The sequence below is a fragment of the Blennius ocellaris genome (genome assembly GCF_963422515.1).
Source record: "Blennius ocellaris genome assembly, chromosome: 16".
Classification (NCBI taxonomy): domain Eukaryota; kingdom Metazoa; phylum Chordata; class Actinopteri; order Blenniiformes; family Blenniidae; genus Blennius; species Blennius ocellaris.
Window position 1 is genome coordinate 6932679 of NC_137665.1, and position 17779 is coordinate 6950457.

Consider the following 17779-nt stretch of genomic DNA (forward strand, 5'->3'; position numbering starts at 1 on the left):
GTTCATTCCAGATTAATGAGGCCCTGCTTCTCCAATTAACAGGAGTTCAGTGAAATAGAAACTAAACTGTCACGAAATTGATTTAGAAAGGTCACAAATCTGTGGTTTCAATAGAACCCCTGGAAAATAAACGTTGATAAATCATAGTTATGCCATCGGTAGTACATGGCACCTTTGTGTGTGCGTGTTGATTGTTGCTGTCTTATTTTATTCTTTCTTAATATATTGTTGTAGCTTGACTTTGTTTTAAGTTTGAGATGCAAGTGACAGAGATTGTAAGAGGGTAATGCATAATTCATATTTGTCTGTTTTAACATATGATTGCGGTCTCAGGTTGTTTGTCCGTCAAGCTGTTTCTCAGCTTCTAGTCAACTGATCGAACGATAAACCTAAATCAAACAGTCAGACCTTGTGATCATGTCAAAAGTTTGTCCAAAGTGATGTGTACGTGCCATTAGTGAACACAGTGCAATGAAGTAAGCAGGGGTGCGGAACAAGCCAAAACTGGGCCTGATTTTTGGGAATCCCTTGTTTGTTTGTTTGTATACATACTCCCTGTATAATTGACTGTGCTGTGACTCCTTGGTTCACTGAGTTCATTGTGTTTAGCAGTCAGGAGAGGTTTGATGCAGTCTCTCTCTCTGTCTCTCTCTCTCTCTCTCGCTCTCTCTCTCTCTCTCTCCTCTTCTCCCAAAGCAAATCCTTTCCCTGTACTCAATACAAAACAGTGTGATTAATTAGTATGGCCGGCAGCCATAAAGGGTAGAAATAAGTTGTCATCACTGGTCCCAGGGGCGTCTCTCTTTGGTGTAATTCAAAACACATCACACTGCCATTTCGCTCTATCAGACCTCGCAGTTACGTGCCCACATTTATGTAATGTGATTCAAAACTCAGGGGGCTAAACTTAATTTGTGTGTTTCACTGTGGCACGACCAGCTCTTCCTATCTCTGATTGAAGAAGTAATCAGTAGTGGTGAAGCGCTGTCTTTTATTATTCCGATCAGTCTCAGTCTTGGTGGGTAAATCTTGCTGCAGAGCAGAAAGTGAGTTTGTGTGGTCGTTATTTTTACAGAGCCATTTCGGCCTGACACCTGTGAAGTAAAAAACCCCCGCTGGATCTCCGAAGAACTGATGTGAGTTCCCTCATAATAAAGCAGCTGCAGTCTGGTGATCAATATCACACTGTGCATCCACAAAAAAAGGCAAACGGCTACAAAAGCTCTATGTTCCATATCATGGGAGTTCTAGCGCTCTCCTTCAAAGATCCTCTCATTTTAAACAAACATTTCCAAATTTTTCTTTTTTTCTCTTTCCTACTTTGGTCACAGAGATCAAATGGAAGACTTAAAGATTGTTTTATCTGCACAAACAAATCATTTTATAAGTTATCTGATTCCCAAAAAAAAGACAACTGGTGTTTTATGGTACAGAAGCACAGTAGCCTGATCTTGCATCCATCATAATTAGTGACAATGATCCTGTAATGACAATGAGTAATATGCCAAAGGAGGAGGAGGTAGGAAGAGGTGCGTGTTCAAGTAGGTGGAAGTTCTCACGAGGAAGGAGGATGTGTGGATAAGAAATGTTGAGATGAAATGAGAGGGCAAAATTTGTCAATACTGATTGCTATGACATTTTTGGTTTTGTCGCTGCAGGATGACTGATATACCAGTATTGCATGAAACCGTAATGTTTTGAATACTGAAATTATACAACAGCAGCAAGTGTTGTTCCTTTAGACTTATTAATGCTGTTACCAAGAATGCTGTTACTTTTATTTGTTACAATCGGACTATGTTGTTCATCAAGGCAGAGCGTTTAGTCAGAAATGACAAGTATTTCCACAGTATTTCTCCATATTTTACTTGAGAATAAATTTTTTTAACCCTTATGTCCTTACTTCTTCTCAGCCTGTATAGAAATAGTTACAGTGAACGGATAAAACCATCTGACAGTAAAAGTTGTGTATCAATAACAAAATGCTTTATCACTTTTACTTTTCTATTTGGTCATATTTCAGAATGTGTCGTTTTTTTTACTTTTACTTAAGTGAACGAAATGAATTGATAAGTTTACTTTTGCCAAAGACGTTTTGACACAAACATGTAGACCTCTACTGAAATAAAGAATGTGAAGTGTTTTGGCATCTCCTCCTAATTTGTTTCATTTCAGGTCCTCCTTTTGGCCACTGGGAAGAAATAAACATGAATTTCACTTTTTTTTTTTTTTTTTTTTTTTTTCAAATTATATTTAAATACTTTACAGTCATTCCAATTTGCTGTTATAGAGAAAATAGAAAAGCCCAACATATCCACACGAGCAAGCAGGTGTGTTTGCGACTGTGGAAAGGAAAAACTCCCTCAACAAGGAGAAACCTTTGCAGAAACCAGACTCAGACTCCATTGTTATTCGTTCATTTTCCTGAATGTTTGCGAGGGCTCAATGTCATATCTGAATGGATGAAAGTGAACATAAATTGTGATGAATGTTAAAATAAGTTGATAGAGCAGGGTTTCAACCACATTATTGCACTCCAGTCTCCTCTATTGTCATATTGAACATGCTCTTCACGTTCAGTCATTTCGGTTGCAGGAAAGCAGAAATTCTTATGTTATTCATACAAGAAGGCAAAAGATAAGGTTTTGTGCTTGCTATGTTTTTTTACAATTTGAAATATCTAATGTCTTTATTGTCTGAAACTGCTGTCATTGCTGATAATAATGGATTGCTGCATCAAATAAGTTTATACCACTTTAATCGAATTCCAATAGATTTACAATAGATTTACATCTAAAATCTATCGGTTTTATTGAAATAGTTGATATGTTTACCCTTCATCTATTCTGCATACATATCCAGCATGTAGTCACTGGTTTCTACCACTTAGAGGCGCAAGGGAGCCACAGAGTGGTGGCATCAGGCAGTGAAGTTGATGCTCAGAAAGTACTGCCTGGAAACAGCTTGGATGGTTTGCAGCTTGAGAAAATCGAGGAGTTTTTAGTTTTCATTACAGAACAGTTAGCTTTTGGCCACAAGTCTCGTGGTCTTTTGAGGTCACTTGAACATTTTTCAGCCAAAGGCTCAAGTAAGTTAAATGTCCTTGATTTTGATAGGCGGTTCAAGGAGTATCTCAATGCTGGGCCAAGAGACGAAGAAGATGACTTTTTTCCAGAAAAATCTAACAGCAAATGAACCAGCTGCTAAGAGAAGAGGCACATCTGCAGTACTTAACCTCAGGCGGAACATTCCTCATCATAAAAGACCATTGCAACTCCTACCAACCAATAACCTGTCTCCGTACAACATGGAATCCCCTGTCAGGCATCATAGTAGCTAAGATCAGCAGGCAGATGACTCAATACACAAGCAAGGGACAGATCAGTAGTAATACCAAGGGAGCCAAACATCATCTGCTTGCCAGAGGAGTTAGAAGCCACAGTCGTCAACACAAGAAAGCTCCTCAACATCAAAAAGACGGAGGCCGAATGGTGGTGAGAGTTAGAGTCACTATTCAAGATGAAACTTCCAAAATTCAAGATTACATCAGGAAGACAATCTCAAAGGATGAGCTCCTAAGTGATGGCTGAGTGATGCATCGGGCAGCCAAACAGAGGAAATGAAAACCTACTGAACTTACATCAGTTGATATGCAGTTTACACTTTCACTAATATTGGAAAACCAAAATTAGCTGATTATGGCAAGATTATATGACAATGTATATGTGCTTTTTTAAAAGCAGTTAAGTTGCAAAAATTAAAATGCAAAACAAAAAGGAGCGAATAAAACAAGGGTATTATTATAACATAGGGAATTGATGTAATTCATCAACTCCCTATGTGTTTGATGTTTTTGATGCCTCAGAAAACATCAAGTCAGTCAGTATATTTGTAGCAAAGCTAGAAAACTGCTGATTAGAAAAACGTAATTATTTAGAAAACATAGATTATTATTGTGTCGCCATTGTGTCATAAACATTGTAATTACCTGGGCATAATCCACCTTCTATTGCATGTTTCTGAAACATCAATTATAAGGACATTCTAAGATTTATCTGACCTGAAGTAAAAAAGCAAAAGCGCATAATTATGTAAGGGTCAAAATTTATAATAATTAATGATGGGCAGTTGATTTGAACGCAGATGTTACTTGATTCTTAATACTCGTACTTAATTCTAAAAAACCATGAAGACGGTTCACTGCTGCTGCAGCATGTTGGGTAAGCAGTAGATGGCAGCAGTAAACACTCTGAGGCCTCGGCCTAAACTCCAGAAGAGGAAGGAGGAGGAGGAAGAGAAGGGAAGAGGTGTGTTTTCAAAAAAGAAGGGTGTGTTGGTGCTGGATAAGTATGTGTGGCAACAACAGGACACAGTTTCATATGCTGCCATCTGAAGTTTGCTGAGGATCTTCCGAGGGTTTTCTCCATTACTCAGGTGTGTATTGGCCAGCACAGCTTCATCAAATGATCCCAGAAAAGTGAGATTTTGTGTGTCTTGACAGTTAAAGACATGTCAGCTGAGGCACAGATGAGCTCTGTGCTCTGAGCTTTGAGTTTGTAGGCTGGTTCAGCCACTGACACAGTTGGGAGTAACTTGAGAGAAGAGCGATGAGACTTTCTTTAGCAGTCATGTTGTTGATTTCTCAGCCTCTTCAGGTGTGTGAAAAGATGCAGAGCAGCAGCAAAGTCCAGCTGCTGTACGAGAGATGGACGGTCCTGTTGAACCGACTCTCGGAGGATCCCAAAGTAAACCAAAGACTTCACCTCGACATCAGTTTGGAGCATCTCTCTTACTTCATCCTCCTCCTTCGTCATCATCAATGTTTTTCTTCTCCCGTCTCCAGGTGGCCCAGGTGATGAATTCAAGGATCGGGCAGTACCTCAGCGGCCACCCTTTCGTGGCTCTCTCACTGATGCTCTTCAGCGCCATGGCTGCAGTGCCTTTTGGACTTTTCTTCACTTTTGCACTTGTAACTATCATTATGGCAGCTGTAGGCTTTGTCTTCTTTGAGGGTAGGTTCATCACCCCTGTGCTGAGGCACTTGAGTGATTTTGTTTTCTTTTTTTGTTGTTTTGCTGAAACTAACCTTTTCCTTGCCTGTGTTTCGGTCAGCGTTCTTGTTGTTTGTAGGTGGATTGACTCTGCTGTGTGTGCTCTCCGGCATCGGCGTCTTCGCCGTCCTGGTTGCGGTCATCATTAATGTTGTCTACACAACCACTTCCAAACTCATGAGCTGTTATAACACAAGTCAGACGGAGGTAACGTTTTACCCCAAAAAGTGCCAGCTGTATTAGGAACACACCTTCTTTGTTTTGTTTGCTTTCTCCACAAATAACAAGCAGTTTTAGATTTTAAACAGGATGTGAGTTTTTTCTAATATAAACAAGAATTTTATTTCTCCTGGCAGCAGCAGCTGTATTTACAGTGTAATAAATAAATGAAAGAAAATAAGAATGTGTGCATATGCAAACTGTGTAATCAAAACAAATCCTCTATATTTTGTTATGTATGCACAGCATGGTCCATATGCATTACATACACATAACATAGATTATGTACAGTATTATATACATTACAGAAGGAGGCTCGTGATTCACTTCTTTTTTAAAGGTAATTGCTTTGTCAGTTTTTTCTAAATCGTAATATTAACTATATCTTTTGATTTTTATAGATTTGGCATACAGTTAAAAATATAGAAAAACATCTACTCTTATTCAGTATTCTAATATCTAGTAGAAGACTCAAAATATTTAAATTATTGTCTAATAAATCTGAAATAAATCAAATTTTCACTGTTTGACTTCAAGAGTGTATGTTTCATTATGCATCAATTGTGAGAGCAACAGTGACACAAATTGTCACTAATCATGTTTTTCCTCTTCTAGAGATGTCTAGGCCAGCAGAAGGACGGCGACGATGAAACGTCAGCAGAAACACAGTCTCCCTCTTCATCTCGCTCCCAAAAATAAGTTGTGTGGTGAAGATTTTAACGCCCTGAATGCTTAAGTCTGGAATCTGTAGTTTTTATAGATTTTTGTAAACACATCCGGTTACAGTTACATCCAATGTTTCGTCTTATCATCACTGTCTAGTTTGTAGTCTGAAAGAACTCATCACTCATCTGCATCATGAGTTGGTTTTAAAAGTCTGAATTAACAAACCTTGACATGGAAACTGTGGACTCCCCGCATACTTTATCAAAATTAACTAAGCACTGCGCGGCTATAAATGAAGGTGTTTCGGTACGAAAATGCCTTTAAGTGTTCTGTTTGCAGCTATTTATTTTATTGTGCTCGTCAGGATTATTGTTTTGCACTGTTTATGTTTGCTGTTACATAGTGCACAGTGTTGTACATGTACGCATAAAACCTACAGCTCTCAATAAATGCTTATCAGAATGAAAACATTGTTTCTGGTCTTCTTTCCAAAAACTGATACAAACTTTCTCTGTGTTTAACCATGTCAAATTCTTCTTCACTGTCAAGCTGGTAATAAGCTTGAATGAGTGTGGAAATCAAATTTAATGTGAACAAGAGGCCGATTGTTCAAAGACCTAGACTGTATTTGTACTTAATTCATTTTGGGGGGGGTTTCTTGGTTATTCGTTATTAAAGTGTTATTTGCGGAGTTTCCAAAGTATTTATTTGCTTTACTTAAGTAAAGACAAGTCAGTTTAGATTCTGAAATCTACTTAAATGCTAATGTATAAATTAACTTTAATGTTTTTAAGACTTTTAATATCCTTTTTTGGTGGTTGGGGTGTCATATGTATATATATTTCTGCATACATAAACACATAATCTGTATCAATGTAACTTATTCTAAAACTTTATTTCCCAGCATGAATACATCAATTTAAACATTACAAACGACACGGGTTATGATTAAACTTGTTTAATGATATAGTCTTGCATTAGCAACTTAATTAATTAAAATACAATTTGACAGAATTTTGCATCAAATACTATTAATCTCAGCAGCATTGATGTAACTTAAACACTTAAATGTAAATATATCAATATAAAAAATTATTGTTACCGTCACCTGCTTTGACCCTTCTGGTGTAACTGAATCACCATCTGTACAGATAAGTTTTATTGAAAAGTATAAGGTTTTTTTTTTTTTTTTCAAATGTGAGTTAAATATCATCAGAGAAGAAAATACTCAGTGAAGAGTAGATATCTGGAAACTCTACTTAAGTAACAAAGTGTAAAACATGTACCCGTTGAGCACTTAAATAATCCCTTCACTCGTAAGAAGAGACACAAAAGTCTAAATTGGATCCTAACCACTGGTGAAAAACCTTGAAAAACACCCCATGAAACAATAACAGATTCCACAGAGTTTCTGTTCAGTAAGAAGCTGGAGCACAGGTTTCAGAATAAAAGCATGAGAGAAGTGTGGGACGTGGTGAAAACTATCACTGGAGGAGGGGAGGAGAGGAGAGAGCAAACCTGCTCAACAACTTCTCGATCAAACTGGTTTCATCTCCCTCACTTGCTCTCACACCAGACGACTGCCCCCCCCCCCCCCCCCCCTCCTCTGTCAACGCCTGCACAGAGGGAACCGCTCCCCCACCCAAGACCCCCTACAGAACATCTTCAACCAGACCCTGGAGCAGGGGAGGAAGCCTTAGCTGTGGAGAACCTGCTGCATCGCCCCAGTGTCCAAGAAACCACAACCTGAACAGCTGAACGACTCCAGGCCGGTTGCCATGACGTCACACGTGATGAAAACCATGGAACAGCTGCTGCTACACCATCTGAGACCACAGGTCAACGTCCACGACGACTCCGTGCAAAACACACACACACACACTCCGACATGGACCACCACATCAAAGGGTACTGGACCTTATTGTATACATCTCTATTCTGTTGTGCACTGATGCTGCTGAAACTGTGAATTTACCCACAGGGATTAATAAAAGTACCGATCTATTAAAGTCGGCCCTCGAAGAACCACATTAAAGATTTGACTGACATTTTCAGGAGACAATTACACTTAATCTGACTGCAAACTGAAACCATATAATCCATTTCTATCAGGCGCAATCTTCAGAAATGCCTTTAAATACAGGATGACTCATGAGACATCCGACACCGTTTAACAGGAAGAGAAAATGTGGAAAAGAGCTTCTATTCTTCTTTAACAGTACATATTAAGAGATGATCAATTAGCGGATAAAAAATATCCACTTAAGAAATGCATTTTTTTATTATTTCATGAGCTCTTTAAAAGTGATGTAATTGGCAAATGGAAACTTTTGATAAGGAAATCACAACACTTCAGAGTGATTCGCATAAAATCTTTAATGGAGGTGATATCATGCAAAATAAGATGGACCGAAAGAGACAAAAGATAATTGAAATATTTTTTTAGGAATGACTATTTTGGGAGAAGCAGATGGGAGGCTTTTAAGTGTAATTTAAAAAACAAAAAAACAAAAGATGCACCCAATGAACTCGCTCCTGCTCAATCATTGATCAACACAACATCAGACGTGTTCGTCTGCTCACTCTATGACGACGCCGCGCTCAAATCGAACGCGCAAACTGTCCGACACATCTTCACCCCGCCGATGGAAATGTCTTTATTCAACCCGTTCAGTATTGCTTCGTCCACATTGCTTCGATGATTTCAGCGACGGTTCATCACCGCACCACAGAGTTTATTACACGGGATGCAAAAACAAGCTGTGAATAAAGTTTGTGCTCTATCTACATCCAAAATGTAATGCAGCGTCCTTTTGAAGATCGGAAATGTCTATTAAAGCTGTGGAGGATTTTCTCGATGCAAGTGAGGGAACAAAAGATCAGTAAACATCCTAATTTGAATTACAAATAAGAAAATACTGATATCTATGACAGAAAGATTGCTGGCATTTAAAGTCACTTATTACATTGGTTAGGCCTTTAACCTAAAGCCCAATCTACAAATCTCTTCTTCTTAGAAAAAGTCTGGATTTTTAGACTAAGCTGTTAAAATGCTGAGCAATTGTACAAAATGGACATGACTGCTGTGAAACCCTTTACGTTGGCCACTTTCAATGATTATCAGAAAGGGTACACGTATTACAGTATATGCATACTATTACCACATCAAAACAAATCACTAACGTAAAAAACACTGTGAGAAACTGGACAAAGTCTTCATCAGGCACTCATACATTTTTTTTTTCCACTCCATTATAAGACTGTACATCTTGAGCGAGTCAAAGTCGGCCCCATTTGAGACAATATATAAAAAAGGAAAAAAAAAAAAAAAAAAGAAAAGCGTATACACCTCGCATGTAGAAAAGAAAAGAAAAGAAAAAAGCCTTTTCTCCTATTTGAACTGCAATGAAAAGAAGCTTAAGGCAAGACGCTGAACACAGAAATCCAATGGTTGATCTGGGATGATCTTTGTTCAGCTCTGGTGCTTGTTGGCATTTACCAGTTCCATCGGTAATCATCAAGAAGACTAGTGTTTTTTTCTCTCTCCCCCCGCTGATAGTTGGCTCTCTGTCTCAGGCATCCTTTGCTGTAGGTCACGAGATTCCGCGATGTCATCTCCACACCCCCTGAGTCTGCTGGGAGTCGTCGTCTCCTCCGATGGCTTCTCTACGCTGGCAGGCTCAGCTTCTTGCCTTTCAACACTGTGGGGGGGGGGGGGGGGGGGGCGACACACCAGGTTAGGACAGTCACCAGCTGCGAGCTGAGCCACCGCTTCACCTTAACCACGGAACGAGTTTCTTCATTTGTGTTTCTATGTAACATGACATTTATCAAAAGAAAGAGAACACCTAGTGACCTTGTTCTTCTACCGAGCCTTCACATTTTAACAGATACAAAATTACCGGTTCTCACATTTGCTCCCCTTTCCACTCTCAGATGCTTCTCACCCTCTCTCATGCTTGTGGTCGTTTACTTGCCACAAGAAACCAGCAAAGATGATCCATTTTTCAATTCATTCGACATGTAATTTCTAAATTCTGAAACAGAGCAAACGGTCTAATCTGTTCAAAATCCTCAAGTGCAGCTTGAAATGTTTTGTTTTGTCCACAATACAAATGCAATTTGTCGTCATTCAAGGTTAAAGGAAGTGGAATACAATCAATAAGAAAAGTAAACCGAACCAAAGATTGAGCTCATGAAAGAAAGAAATCAAAATAAATGTATACAGCTGCAAAGACAACACGGTAGCTACTGGACCTGTAAACAAGTAAATATAATTTATTCCCCTGAGAAGCAAATCCTGCCGTTTCCTTTACATTCATGCTTTTATTCAAACCAGGCAGGGATATGAACCGCTGCAGTTTCAGAGTCACTATAATTGATTAAGAAGTGTTTCACGTGAGAGGAAGAAAAAAAAAAAGGTCTTAAAATGCCTTCAGGGAACCTCTTCCAAATGTGACTATTTTGTTTTACACAAATGCAAAGTTCAAGCTGATCTTAACGCCACTGAAATGGGACGTGCATGCCCAAATTCAAGGCTACAAGAATTCTTTTATGCTTTTCCTGGGACCAAGTATCGACGTATTCACGGTGGAAGAAGAAAAAGAAAAAAGAAATAATGGAATTTTGTATTTCGCCAAAAGCATCACTTTCAGAAAATACATTTGTGATGCTGAAACTTCATAGTAGTTTATGCTGAACTTTAAAGAGTCATTTTTCGAGGAAAAGATATGAAATACAGTGGTTTCTGTCAGTCCGATCCCTTCCATCTTAATTCATTTAGGAGATGCTTACGGGGCCAGTGTGGTATGAATGAACGATCACATCAACCGTTCTCTTGCTAATCTTTTGACGTCACACGGACATGTGAGTGCTGGTAAAGGAGGCACCTCAAAAGATATTGATTCATCGCTTTCCTGTTGCTAATCACTAAAATGGTGGTATATGAATGTCAAACGTTGTTAAACCTGAAGCGTGTCCAAGCACATTTAAAGTTGTTTTTTTACCCCTACTTTGAGTTTTATCTCATTTAGCTTCCAGGTTACAGAATCATTTCAGAACCATTATTGGCCGTAGTGAATGAAAACCCACCTTTGGTGACGTAAAGGTAGAAGAAGTCACAGTAGAGGACAGTCTGGACCACGCCGGCCACGATGGCAATCATGTCGAAGAAGCCCTCGAAATAGAAGCGCCAGATCCAGTTGAAGAGATAAAGGGCCCGGTACAGGCCCAGACAGAACAGGTAGTGGGTCGTGATCGTCTCGGCCTCGCCCGTCTTGCTGATCATGAAGAGCTGCGGTAGGATGGCCACCGACTCCAGATAGATGGAGAAAGTCCAGAGGATCTGAGGACGCAGTGAAACAAGTACATTTGCGACACGATCTTGTACGGTCGGTCATTTGTTAACGTTCGGTGACAAAGTCGCCCTCATTCGACCTCAACACAACAGGCTGAACGCACCTCTAAGATGGAGAAGTCATGGTTGATGAGGACAGAGAGGCCTCCAACAGGAACAATCAGGAACTCCACTCTGAAGCTGTCGTGGTTTCCGTCGTAGGTGGCCCTGAACTTCATGTAGATCAGGTAGACCGTGGCGTACGCACAGCCAATGTAGATCATCTGGTGGAGGACGGGGAGAAGCTCGTCAACGAAGGGACGTCGTGTACGAGGGGCTGTTAGTAAGACTTGAGACGTGATCGCTGCCTTACCTTCATGCACGTGTTGTACAGGGAGATGAAAGAGGTGAGCAGATCCAAGTATCGCGTGGTGAAAACGAGAGCAAACAGAATTTGGCTCTTTCCAGAGATACCTTTGAGAGGAAAAAAAAATATATACAAGACGTGCAATTTAGAAAGAAGTTTGTCAATTTCTGATTAGTTGAAAGCAGCCTGATTTAAAATATACACCATGGTTCCTTCTCAAATAAACAGTGACATCTACTGGAAATGAGACGAACATATCAAGAGGACAGCTCTCTTGGAGGAATATAACAGTTCCTGCTCATTGGAAGTATTTTAGTTATATAAATATTGAAGATACATGCAGAGTGCTCAACTTAAACACTTGCCTGTAACTTTATATAAGAGTACTTAAGTGTGCGTGCACATTTGGACCTGATCACATCATTTCCATTCTGGTAACAGTCAAGACAAAAATACCCTGAGCTGAGCCAGACTCTTCACAGTTTAGAATTTGTAAATAAATCTGAAAGAGAAGTGTTGCAGTGGTTAGCTTTCTCACAGACTTGTCATGTGTCCGTTTCCACCTGGTGCACCAGTTTTCCCTCCAACACCAAATACATGTGAGGCATATTGAACAAAAACACTAAACCGTTCAGAGTTGTGACCAGAAGATGCATATATCCTATGCATGTATAAACAAAAACTGATTCAAAGAAGTGCACCGTATTTTTTGAAACAATACTTGCACCCAAGAAACTCCACCCATTGCTCAGCCCCCCCAAGAGGGGCCAGGGTGGAGCTGTCCCTGTATAAAAACAGCAAGGATGTGAGTGACGAGAGGAATGGTGTGTTTTGACAGGACCTTCTCGTCGGGAGGACTTTGCCCTCCAGCATGGAGTGCTGTGGGTATTATTGCGGAGGAGGTGTTAGATCAACTTCAGCAGGAATAGTCAGCTGTTAGAGCAACTGTCATGCAAGATCAAAAAGACGAGGGGGGGAGGTTGTGAGCTATAATGTATGTATGAAGCAGTAGTCATACTTGGGATGGATGTGACAATGTCTGCAGCAACACCATCAAGTTTAACAAACTCAAACTGAGGCTTGAGACTCATGAAGGTGCCAATCACTGCTGTTGCACTGACTGATCCCAGTCTCACCTGACATGCCATTTAAAAACTCCTATTTGGTCAGTATCAACATTAGCAAAAACAACGAGCCTCGATAGGAGTTTCAGGGAAACATATTGCTCCATATTGAGCAATTTCAACCAACAGTTAACAAAGCCTGACACAACCACTGAACTTTGAACCCTCTCTCAACCCTCCAGTTGTGAGCCCAGTCAAAACACTTTATACGCTCGCCGCGAAGCTGTGGAAACCGCAGTTATTATCCGTTTACTACAAACACGTCCAATACTGAAATCGCAGAAAACAACGTTTTTCACATTAGCACGTTAGCTACTTCCTTAGCGCCCTCTCGAACGCCACGTCAGAAGCCAGACCACAAGAATCGAGCCCCGAAACCGCAAACCACTAGCGTGTAACAGCAGTACAAACAAGTCAACGTGGCAATAGATACAAATGTATATAAAAATAAAGCTGGAGATACGCATCCCAGTCTTCCTCGTACAAACCTCACACGTTTAACCGACAGCTAATGGTTACCCGACATTAGCAACCCGCAAATACAAAAAAAGCTAGGCGATACGAGAACGTTTTTTTTCCTTAAAAATATGCATTTACCAATAAATATCAAGTAATTAAAGACAGCAGTTTTCTGCTTTAAAGCATCGAGGTGAGGGTAAACAGTTCTTGGTTGCCATCCACCGTTAGCTCGTCGACTTAGCTCAAATGAATGAGTGTTAGCATGTGTTGCTGGGCAGCTCGTGGCTCGGCTGAAATCAATCAGAAACATTCAGAATCATACGTGTTGGCTGAGAGTGAAGCGAATAATTCGAAACGAAAAGTGTCATTCACCTGCACAGGACCTGCTTTTCCATATTTTGAGCAGCAGGATGATGATAGCAGCCAGATGGGAAAGATCTCCTGACAGTCTGAAGACGTTCATTGTCGCGGGATGAGACAACACACACGGACGAGAAGCTGCTGCGGGTCTCCCTCTTCACTGCGAAGCGGACTGGTCACACTTCAAGCCGTCCTGGGTAAAGGCTTTCTCCTGGTAAAGTTTGTCGGGGCACCGGGCAGCGGGATCCACACGGTTGAAAATATGGCGAGAGTGCAGGTCGACGTGGAAGGGGGCGGGAGAAAGCCCAGGGACGGGCTGCGATTGGACGACACCTGTGATTGACAGCACGGGATGTGGCGGATGTCCCGCCCTCAGTGGGGACCGTGACGGAGTGAGGGCAGAGCTGGACCACAGGACCGTCACTGGACACAGTCCCGCAAAGAATCAGAGGTAGAACCAGTGTTTCAGAAAAATGCAAGGTGACTCAGTGGTTAGTGATGTTCTATGGGGAGTTTGCATGCTCTCCCTGTGTTTGGGTTTCCCACCATAGTCCAAAAAACATGCACGTGAGGTTAAGAAGTGACTCCAAAGGGTCAAGGTCTTTATTGTCATTTTCATGCATATGTAAAGTAAATTCATCCCTCAGTACCAGCAGTGGCATAAAATAATTAAAGATTAAACATGTGCACCAATACAAGAAAAAAAGAAGAACGTGTGCAAGACTGGTACTTTTTAAAGAAGTATTAACAAATAGTGCCGTTATGATGTAATGGGGCAGCATTAGGGCTTTGGCATGTTGTTTATCAGTCGTACAGATTCTGGAGAGAAGCTGCGCTGGAATCTTGTTGTTTTGGCCCTAAGATTATTGAATGTGACCATGTGTGTGTGGTTGTTTGTCTCTCTGTGTTTGTCATGTGATGGACTGGAGACCTGTCCAGAGTGTACTCGAGTATCGACTTCAGTGACCCGTGACCCTGTACAGGATAAAGCAGTATACAAGATGGATGGATGGAATATTATGATAAAGTGTAAATACAAAAGACAAAAAAAAAAAAAGTTAATTTGATACTGTAAACCAGATAAAAGTAGGGAGAATAATTAAAACGCAGTCTTTTTTCTGTTGTAACAATGCAGTTAATGCAAAACTCTATTCAGGCAAACATTAAAAAAATAAAGTCTGAACATAGTCAAATGTGTTGCTTCAGGCTGCATAGTGTTTGCAACACTCCTGGTTGCTTTCAGATCCACAGTCAGACTGTTTCAGCGTGGAAGCTGAAGGAGATGAAACGGATGAAAAACTACCAAAATGAGACATGAAATGCTGAAAATGTGAAACAAATTATCTCAATCTGCCACTTGCACTTCAGACATAAAGGTACCAAAGCAAAACCCCCTCCAAAAAAAGAGGCTAAAAGAGAAACAGCATGACATTAAACAGATGAGAAATGGACAAAATGAGACACAAAATGACACCTGAGTTTGGTAAAATAACTCAAAATGTTGTATAAGGTGCGAGAAGCAGATAATGCAAAATTACCTTAATGCACAAAGAGCCGAAATATGACAGTGGAGATATGTAAAATTACTACAATGGGAAACTTACTAAATATTAGAAGATTCACAGAAACAACAAATGAGGCAGTACGTAACCACAGTGTGACTAAGACTCTACCCCACATTGACACATGATGTCTAGAAAGTGATGCAACATGATTAAAATGCAAAACGAAACTGCCATTATCAGAACCAATGACTTATATAGTAATTTAAATGGATGAAAAGAAGACACACAAAGGAATTGCAATAAACACAGAAAAATGTGTCAGTACAGACTCGGTTCAGGTGATAACAAGGTTGAAGTCATCATACCCGAGTTTATTTAAACTAGTTTTTTTCTTTCCATTGTCAGACATGTTGCACGCAAACAGGTCGACAGGGAAGCTCGTGGTTTCCCCTCAACACTGACACAAAATCATCACTTCATCTACGCGAGTCTAATCCTGAGAAATAGTGACATTTTCCATTGCCTGATCCTGCATTATTCCTGGAAATACCTTTAGTTGATATAAATGTGCCCATTCGGCTGCTCAATGCAGGAAAGCACGTCGGAACAAAGTGTTGAGGAAGTTCCGTGTGTCCACTTCCCATGTTGCCAGATCACATCATACAGAGTCACTAGATGATTCTCAAACGGTCGGGCTGGAGACATGGCTCGCTTGCTTTGGTTTTCTCTCCTCCTCACCCACCTGCCTGCGATAGGTAAGACGGTTTTTCACGTTTACGCTCTGTTGGATATTTTCTCAACGAACAATTGGATCCTCCACAAAAAAAAAAAAAAAAAAATATTGCGTGAATACGTGTGAATCCTTTCTCCTCAGATTGTGTGAGAGAGAAAGATCACTGTTTACAACAGCCAGACCGGAACATCTGGGGGAAAATAGGACACAGCGCTGTCCTCCGTTGCACAGTCAGTCCACGCTGCCCAGCCGAAGGATTGCGTTTCGAGTGGTTTGTCTTCAAGGAAAATGCGCAACTTCGTCTCAACCTGGCGCTGGACAAGTACAACCTGAAAGGAGCATCTTTACACATAATGTCACTTCATGGCAACGACAGCGGGATCTACCACTGTGCGGTCGTTTCAAGCGGAGAGTCGGGATGCTGTGCGCACCATGTGGGAACCGGAGAAACACTGATAGTGAGAGGTAAGGGAGAAAGGATGGAGGGAAGCCTCTCCTCAAACAAATACAGATGTTTGAGATGAATTGGGCAAACTGATCTTTTTTTTTTTTTCTTTTATCTTTTCAGATAAATATAAAACCATGGTGAGACACATTCTTCTGTTATTATTATTTGCCCTCTCGGCAGTCTACAGCTTGACAGTATTAACACTTATCATTCTAAAGAAGGTAAATTGCACAAACGTACCGATTTTACTTTGAAAGTTGTGCTTTCGTCCGACCGATCTGTAATTTATTCCGTTTCCTTTCCAGTATGGCCGCGGTATGAAAGCATGCAGAAAGACGGGGAAATCCCACAAGGTTGGAGAAACGCGTCTTGTCTTTTCTATTTTAATTTCCGCTTGATAAGTGCAGTTTTCTAAAAGGGCAAAAGTCCTGATTCAAAAAGGGGAACTGCAACTATGGCATCTGTAGATCACTAGCCAGGGAACTGTCGAAACGCCACCACTGAAGCAATTGGGCCACTTGACTTTTCTTGAGAATACAGAAACGGATAACTCACCTTACAACAACACTTACTTTCCCCAAACAGAAAAACTCGAGCAGAAAAATACAGTTCCGCGACGTGCTGCAGGAAATGTACAGAAAAGGGAACTTGGAGAAAAGCAAACAAGCAGCGAGTGGAAACCATTTTCAAGCTGAGGTAAACGTTGCAACATGTTGAGGTTTGATTGTGACAGTCCACCCCCTGTGAAATATTTCCTGCCTGTGTTTAAAAAAAAAAAAAAAAATTCAAATCTGCCACCGTTTCACATTGTAACGTCACTTACATTACAGGCAGCACACAGTGACGTGGACAGCTCCGGTGAGGAAATTTATCAGAACGTCTGAGTCGTTCAAGGATCATTGGAGCGTCAGATTCAGGATGCCATCGTCCTGATCTCGAGAGGAAACTTCCACGCCACGAAACGCGCGACTGTGCAACGCTGTGCCGCGGCCGAGGAGACGAGCGGAGTTTAGAAAGGAGGCAAGACTGTGATGCGTTTGCTCGCCTCCTCTCATCGGACAAGACACGGCCGCTACAATAACAGCGCCGAGTCGCCGTTCCTCTATGTTCCACAGTTCCAGTGTCAGTGGAGGAGCGATTCTGAAGGCGTGTGTAGTTCGACGTGTTGTCTTGATCATAGCTGCTTTGTAATTTTCTTCTTGTTAATTCCTGATGTTTTGCATCAGGACCATATCGTATGGATACCAAGCTGTGTGATATAAGAACATGTATGAACATTTCACTTGGAAGTGCAGAGCACTGTTCTCACATTTTCTTGCAGAAAAACTGTGAATAAAGCTGTTTGGAAATAATAATCTCCTGACCTGTTGGGCAGATGACCTCTGAATTAGAAAATTGATACTGGTCATTTTGGATATTGTGCAGATTTGTGGACAGAAAGCCACAATAAATAATTCAAATAAGACAAAAAAAAAAAAAAAAAAAGAAGCATGACATGACAAACACCTTTTT

At 40.7% G+C, this 17779-nt stretch overlaps 2 protein-coding genes across 2 annotated transcripts; one reads left to right on the plus strand and one right to left on the minus strand.

The window, feature by feature from the left end:
* Window positions 1-4350: 4350 nt before the first annotated feature.
* On the plus strand, window positions 4351-6364 carry LOC308140857 (lipid droplet assembly factor 1-like). The gene is made up of 5 exons (XM_080510807.1): window positions 4351-4434; window positions 4647-4745; window positions 4844-5012; window positions 5113-5258; window positions 5886-6364. The coding sequence occupies exons 2-5, from the start codon at window positions 4668-4670 to the stop codon at window positions 5967-5969; spliced, it is 477 nt and encodes a 158-aa protein (XP_080366933.1). The 5' UTR covers window positions 4351-4434; window positions 4647-4667; the 3' UTR covers window positions 5970-6364.
* Window positions 6365-8299: 1935 nt separating this feature from the next.
* LOC308140811 (ER lumen protein-retaining receptor 2-like) lies at window positions 8300-13842 on the minus strand. Its single transcript, XM_080510749.1, has 5 exons — window positions 13594-13842; window positions 11645-11745; window positions 11397-11555; window positions 11028-11280; window positions 8300-9637 (listed from the first exon to the last, which is right to left on the minus strand). Exons 1-5 carry the CDS (start codon window positions 13682-13684, stop codon window positions 9603-9605), a joined length of 639 nt encoding a protein of 212 aa, XP_080366875.1. The 5' UTR covers window positions 13685-13842; the 3' UTR covers window positions 8300-9602.
* Window positions 13843-17779: the final 3937 nt, after the last annotated feature.

Excerpts from the sequence above, each read along its gene's own strand:
- LOC308140857 (XM_080510807.1), top strand. The coding sequence starts at position 4,668 with ATGCAGAGCAGCAGCAAAGTCCAGCTGCTGTACGAGAGATGGACGGTC. Across the intron at positions 5,013-5,112 it reads AGGCTTTGTCTTCTTTGAGG|CGTTCTTGTTGTTTGTAGGT; the intron begins GTAGGTTCATCA and ends TGTTTCGGTCAG. Across the intron at positions 5,259-5,885 it reads ATAACACAAGTCAGACGGAG|AGATGTCTAGGCCAGCAGAA; the intron begins GTAACGTTTTAC and ends TTCCTCTTCTAG.
- LOC308140811 (XM_080510749.1), bottom strand. The coding sequence starts at position 13,684 with ATGAACGTCTTCAGACTGTCAGGAGATCTTTCCCATCTGGCTGCTATC. Across the intron at positions 11,746-13,593 it reads GAAAAGCAGGTCCTGTGCAG|GTATCTCTGGAAAGAGCCAA; the intron begins GTGAATGACACT and ends TTCCTCTCAAAG. Across the intron at positions 11,281-11,396 it reads ATGACTTCTCCATCTTAGAG|ATCCTCTGGACTTTCTCCAT; the intron begins GTGCGTTCAGCC and ends CTGCGTCCTCAG.